Genomic DNA, 6,614 nt, shown 5'->3' on the forward strand with positions numbered 1-6,614 from the left:
GATGCCTAACTCAGCCTAGTGACTAAGAGAGGCGCTGCGTAACGTCTAGGAACTTCCCACTATGGGGAAACGCCCCCGCCACACCGAGCGTCTCCCACTCTCGGGCCGCCGCAGCGCCAAGCCACCGAAAACGAAGGACCTCAGAGCGATCCCAAAATCCGGCAGATCACATCGCTACTCCGACTAGAGCAGTCATACCTTGAACGCTCTCCTAATTCTAAATCTAATTCAATTCTAACATTCTAACTCTAATATTATAAGTCCTAACTCTAGTATTAAAACTTTAACTTTAGTTAACTTTGTATCGTGTAGTGTTAATTTAGAATAAAAGTGTGTGTTTCATTTATAATAATTCTCCACATTTATTTTAAACAATTCCAATTCCAATTTCACGCGTTTCCAATATAATATTTTGCTTTAATATTATTACTATTCTAATATTACGATTTTAGTATTTCTAAAATATTCTAAAACGAGTTCTTCCAATCTGCACGTGTAGTGAAAATCTATTATATAAATAATTTTCTTAGTGGAATCCAAGCTGCGACTTAGAGAGGACGAACCGCTCGTCGCTGCCGCACGATTTCACTTTTCTTATAATTTCTGAATTCTGCTGTGACTACTTTGAGAGGACGAACCGCTCGTAGTTACGCACTGGAACAATAACCGACAGTGAGGACCGCCGCACGTCGACTTATTGTAAAAGTGACGCAATATTCAGAATGTTTTATATTATAAATCATTATGCCTAAGACACGCCGTGCAGGCAGGAAAAACCAACTTCGCCGTTTAACCGCGCAACTCTACTATCCAGCATCATCGAGTGAATATTCAAATCTCATCGGCACCTACTATCATAACGACTCGGAGTACGATAATTTATTTGACGGAACCGCGCCGTTCGCTGTTAATAATAAAGACGTTAAACTGAAAAAGTGGCCAGTGCAATTGACTCCAATCGAAATCGAGAACCCTCGTATTCCGAGAGACGACATCCCGGACAACGATCCTCGTCGCACCCGGTACTTGCAAATCAGGGCGGACATCCTGCACACCCATTACGACGCGCCTATTCCAGAGCATCGGGGAACCACTGTCCACCCCCTAAAGATCAACTAAGGTAAGTCTCAACTATTATGAACAATTGAAATAAATAATAAAATTCAACGCTAAGATTCTAATACTAAAGGATAAGACTATTTGCCGTCACAAATAGCCAAATTATCAAAATAATTTCAAACACATACGTGCGTGTATAATTATTGTTTAAACATATTTAAAATTAATATTTTCTACGAAATTTGAAATATAACTTTACACGTGGTCTCTAGAATATTCGTAAAGACTCTTGGAAAACTGCGTTTTCCAAGGGCCATAAAAGTGAAACTCTGTTTTTGCCTAGGGTCATAAAACTGACCCTTAGACCCTTGATAAAAAAAAGGGGTCTCGACGATTTCTCTTTTGCAAACTAAGCTAACGTAGCACACTCAATGAATATTCTAGAATTCCGAATAAAATAACGCGAACGTTTTATTCATTTATTTAATTCCATTTATTTAAATAATTCATCCATGTGCCCAATAAGGCCTCAGTACCTCACCGCCCCGTACATCTTGCCTCTTCCCGAAGAGGAAGAAGAGCCTATTGAACAGGGAACCCCTTACTGCCAAATATCAGTCTTTATTAATAAAGAAACAAATGCCGCCCTTTGCGTAGATTGCCATATGCGCTTACGCGGTACTGCTCGAAACGAATGGTTGAACATTGCCAAACATTTGCTCGTAATCGGTAACTTACCAACCGGAATACTTTGCTCAGCGTGTAACTTCCATCGATTGTCGGTAACTCGCGACCCTCAACTCCACTGTTACCGTTGTCAGATCGCTTATCTACGGTACATCAACGGCGAAGAAACCTTATCGACACCGATGGTAACATCGTGATTACAATTTTCCACTCCGTCGATGATTCCCTCGAACGTTTTCAGGATTATATTCGATAATATCCCCATACTCCTGAGTAACATTTGCAACTCCCTCGTACGAATCTTAAGGCGACACCCTCCACTCCGCAAGACATTGAACCGTTGCGTGTAGGCGGAACACCCTTCGTCGTGGGTATCCCCGGAAAGGTTTTCCGAAATACGACGTTGTTCAGCGCGATAGTCCGAGCACGTGGACCGCGATAATTATTTCTCGCGAATTTCACGCCGCGACTGCGCTCCGGACGTAACAACATATGCGCACTCGTGTAAAAGAACACTGTAACAATATAAAATTACATGCGACAAATCATAATTCTGTTATAAGTAAACATAGACTGACATATGGACACGATTTTGATTGGACATCACCCGTTATATTGCACAGCGAAAAACATGTTAGAAAGAGAGAAATCGCAGAGATGCTTTTTATCAATAAAGTTAGCAATACAATTAACCTACATAAAGACACTGAGAATCTCAATAACATTTATGATAAAATTATAAAGGTCGTATAATCTTTGGCTTTATATATTTAGTTTTTGACGAATCATCATAACGATAGGATCGTTTTCTCTTTTTCTCTCTTTCAAATGTTTTGACAAAATTGAATTTATGTTATGTTTATTTAAATATGTTGTAACTATATTATGGAAAAGTTGACGTTATCGTTAATTTGGCTGCACCTCTACTAATGAAGTATGTAAAAAATCTCTATCTTTTGACATATCAAACCGTCTCACACTTATGATTTAAAACTGTATTGTTTCAGTATTACACTTGATAAGGACCACATCCATATGGTCGAAACGTTGTGTGTTTTTTAAATAAATATAATTTTGGCTAGTTGGGTCGACTATACTTCGTTCCTATTTTAAATATTAAATTTTTTAATTCACACACACAAATGTATTACACACATTTATTATGATTAAAAATTATTAATGTTAAAAAGTATTCATTTAAAACATTCCTCTCTCCTTTCTTTGTGCATATTAAAAAAATATTATTTAAAAAAAATATTAAAAATATTATTATTAAAAAGAAAAAAGTCTCTCTCGCGCTATCTCTCTTCTTCGCGTACGTTTTGCTGCGCTATCTCTCTCGCGTGCGCCGCTCTCTTGCGCTATCTCTTTCCTTCGCGTACTTTGTCGCGACATCTCTCTCTCGCGTACGCCGCTCTCGTGCTATCTTTCTCTCACGAACGCCTTGTGCTATCTCCTTCGCGGACCCCTCGCGTTTCCCCCTCCCCGCGGACCCCGCACGCGGTATTTCGCAAATCCCCCTCCCCGCGGACTCCTCGCCACGAAGTCTTTCGCAGATTCCCACGTGAGGTCATTCCCCGCGCCGCAAGTCCCCCTCGCCCCGCGCCCCCCTCAGAGAACCCGAGTTAGAACCTGTCTCTTACACCTACTTTCGTTTGCTGATATTTGCTGATTAAGAAGATTTCTAAATTAAAGTGACGAACGATTGGCCGCATATAAAATTACGATTTTGTTGCATCCCTGGGTATCACCCCTTAGAGCGTTTCCGGAAGATCGTTGTCAAGGAGGTTGATATTGACAACCGGCGCGAGATTGTTTTTCAGTGCCATGACAGATTTGGTTCCGAGCTGTCGTGCCGTGAGGACGTGTCCTCCGACGGCTGATACTAATTACCAGGGTTGGCATGTTTTAAACAATTTGTTTAAAACTGTTTGATTAAAACATGTTTAAAACAGTGGACACTGTTTTAAACATTTTTGTTTTAAACAGTTTTAAACTACTGTTTAAAACTGTTTAAAACATTGCAATTAAAACATATGATTATTTGAAAAAGAAACTGTAAAGAAAAACAAAAACAAACAAAAACTAATAGACGTGCAAAACTAATGTTGCAAAAAGGTTTATGTTTTAATTTTTTTAGTTTTTTATCTATATTTATATGTAACATATAGATATAAAAATATAAATATAAATAATGAAATAAAAATACTAAGATAAGTATTATTTTAACAGAATATTTATTTTTGGATATTAAATATATTAAGTAACAATCAATATAATTGAATATATTAAAGACTACTTATAAATTATAAAGCTATCTGCACAAACTATTAAAATCTAAATTATAACACATTGCATTTTACATTTTATCTATTGCAAATAATTAAATAATGTTATTCCTTTAACTAAAAAAATAATAAACATTTAAGTACGAAAAAATGAACGGTAACAATAACATATTGAAATTGGGAATTGCATTGCAGTCATTGCATATTGGGTATTTTTTTAATACCTACTTTTATAAATTTAATTAAAATTAATAACTCAAAATAAAATAAAGAATATATAATTTTATATATTAATAAAGAATTATTACTCAACTAACAATAAGTCAAACGTTACAGTATTAATATTTTCTTTTAACGCAAGCCACCATATTATCGGTTTAACATTTTTAATGGATTCCTCAGAAAAAAGACGCGAGTGGTCGAACATTACATTACGATTACGGTTACATTACATTACGATTACACAGATCAAAGCTATCAAGTGTTTTTTTTGCTTGTTTAAAACATGTTTTTTTTATTTAAAACATGTTTTTTTCTTACTTTACTTAAAAACACGTATAAAATAAAAAAAACATGTTTTAAACAAAAAAATCAATGTTTTTTGTTTAAAATGAAAAAAACAAGTTTTTTGCCAACCCTGCTAATTACATATGCACATATTATTGTACTGTTATCTTTGTTTGGGTTGAGAAATGCGAGTGTTATTGAAGACCAAATGCTTTTAAATTATCTGCTTTATTTTGGACTCGAGAGAGTTCGAGACGTACATAGTCGTCATGCTCTGCTACTACTACTGCGCCTCTCGCGCACATAACAAAATTTAAAGCTGACCGCTCTGGCGCCTGCTGTTATACAAAAACTAAACTTATAAAATACGCGCCCTTTCGCGATCAGTATAGAGTAAATGCAACTTTGATATAAATAAATCAACTGTAACATAAATTAGACGCGGCCTTAACATACCGCCTCTTTTGAAGGCTCTCTTTCAACTACGAAAATTAAATAAAGAATCTAATTACATATAATGACCCTTACAAACTAAAATAATAAACGCGTGATTATTCTATAACATCATCTTCTATAGGTAACAGGCAAACGTTACGCGACGATCGTTTATATTGTCCACTGCTAGTCTTAACAGTAATTACACGAACTTCACCATCGGCTCCTGGATGAATATCAAATGCTCCCAATGGCCCATTGGAGTGGCGGCAAGTTGTCTTCCTTTAAAAGAACCAACTTTTTTTCTGTAGGGTTTTGTTTCCTTTGGTCCATTTATATCGGCGTTGTAATTCTGTCAAATATTCCCTTTGCCAACAAAGCCAAAAATCATGGCGCACCTTTTGCAGATGCTGCCATCTGCTAAGCCTATTATCAGGTACCTCCAAGTAGCATTTCTGAACGGGTTGAATCACATTGTCCCCGATTAACAAATGGGATGGCGTTAAAACGGACAAATCTCGAGGATCGTTAGACAGAAGGGTCAAAGGACGTGAATTTAAAACTGCTTCTATTTCTACCAGCAGCGTGTTACGTATTCAAATGTTAGTATGAGTCCTTTAGTTACTGCATAAAAATGTCGTTTTATGCTCTTCACGGCGGATTCCCATAGGCCTCCGAAATTGGGAGATCAGGCGGTATAAAATGCCAATTTATTTTCTGATTGGCTACGTCAGCTTGTATGTTGGTGTTTTGCTGACTTAGAAATTCGTAAATTTCCTTTAATTCTCTTGATGCGCCTACAAAATTTGTAGCGTTATCCGAATATAAATGGGAACAAATGCCTCTTCTTCCTGTGAAACGTCGCAAGGCTGCCATGAAAGCTTCAGTCGTTAAATCCGACACTAATTCCAAATGCGCGGTCTTTGTGTTGAAGCAGACGAATAGAACAACATAGGCCTTGGAAATACGTGCCCTGCCTCGCCGCCTACTTTCTCTGACTTTCAGAGGACCAGCATAGTCCACTCCACTTATGGTAAATGGACGTATGAACCCAGTAATCCTAGCCTCTGGTATATCACCCATTTTCACTTGTGCATTAGACGGGTGCAAACGAAAACAATTAAGGCAGGAACGAGTAATTTTTTTAGCTTCTCTTCTACCAGATAGGATCCAATATTTCTGTCTAATAGAGGCCAATAACTGCTCGGGTCCGCAGTGATGTAACCTAATATGTTCGGCTTTGAGTATCAATCTAGTTATGCGATGCTTACAGGGTAGAATGATTGGATGTTTGGCTTCTTCCGATATCCTCGCATGCCTTAATCGGCCTCCCACGCAAAGTAATCCTTTACTATTCAAAATTGGGTCCAGCATTTTTAGTTTGCTACTGTTTTTGACAAGTCAGTTGTTCTGTAAGCAATCAAGTTCTTGTAGAAAGACTTCCTTCTGTACTAGCTTTACAATAACCGCTGCTGCTTGTTCTAGTTCTGAAACCGTGAGGGTCAATTCAGATGGACCTTCTCTTCGACAATTTCTAATGAACCTGTAACAATAAGCGACAATTCTACAAAGTTTAGTGATTGAGGATACATCCGGTAACATATCAGGATGCGCTTTTACTGCTACAAGGTTGATGAC

At 37.4% G+C, this 6,614-nt stretch overlaps 1 protein-coding gene across 1 annotated transcript; it reads right to left on the reverse strand.

The window, feature by feature from the left end:
* Positions 1–5,627: 5,627 nt before the first annotated feature.
* Positions 5,628–6,350, reverse strand: LOC145940204 (uncharacterized). Its single transcript, XM_083045117.1, has one exon. It carries the CDS (start codon positions 6,348–6,350, stop codon positions 5,628–5,630), a length of 723 nt encoding a protein of 240 aa, XP_082901243.1.
* Positions 6,351–6,614: the final 264 nt, after the last annotated feature.

This window comes from Prenolepis imparis, unplaced genomic scaffold, assembly GCF_030444845.1.
Source record: "Prenolepis imparis isolate NDT839.2.m4 unplaced genomic scaffold, iyPreImpa1.0 SCAF_9, whole genome shotgun sequence".
Classification (NCBI taxonomy): Eukaryota; Metazoa; Arthropoda; class Insecta; order Hymenoptera; family Formicidae; genus Prenolepis; species Prenolepis imparis.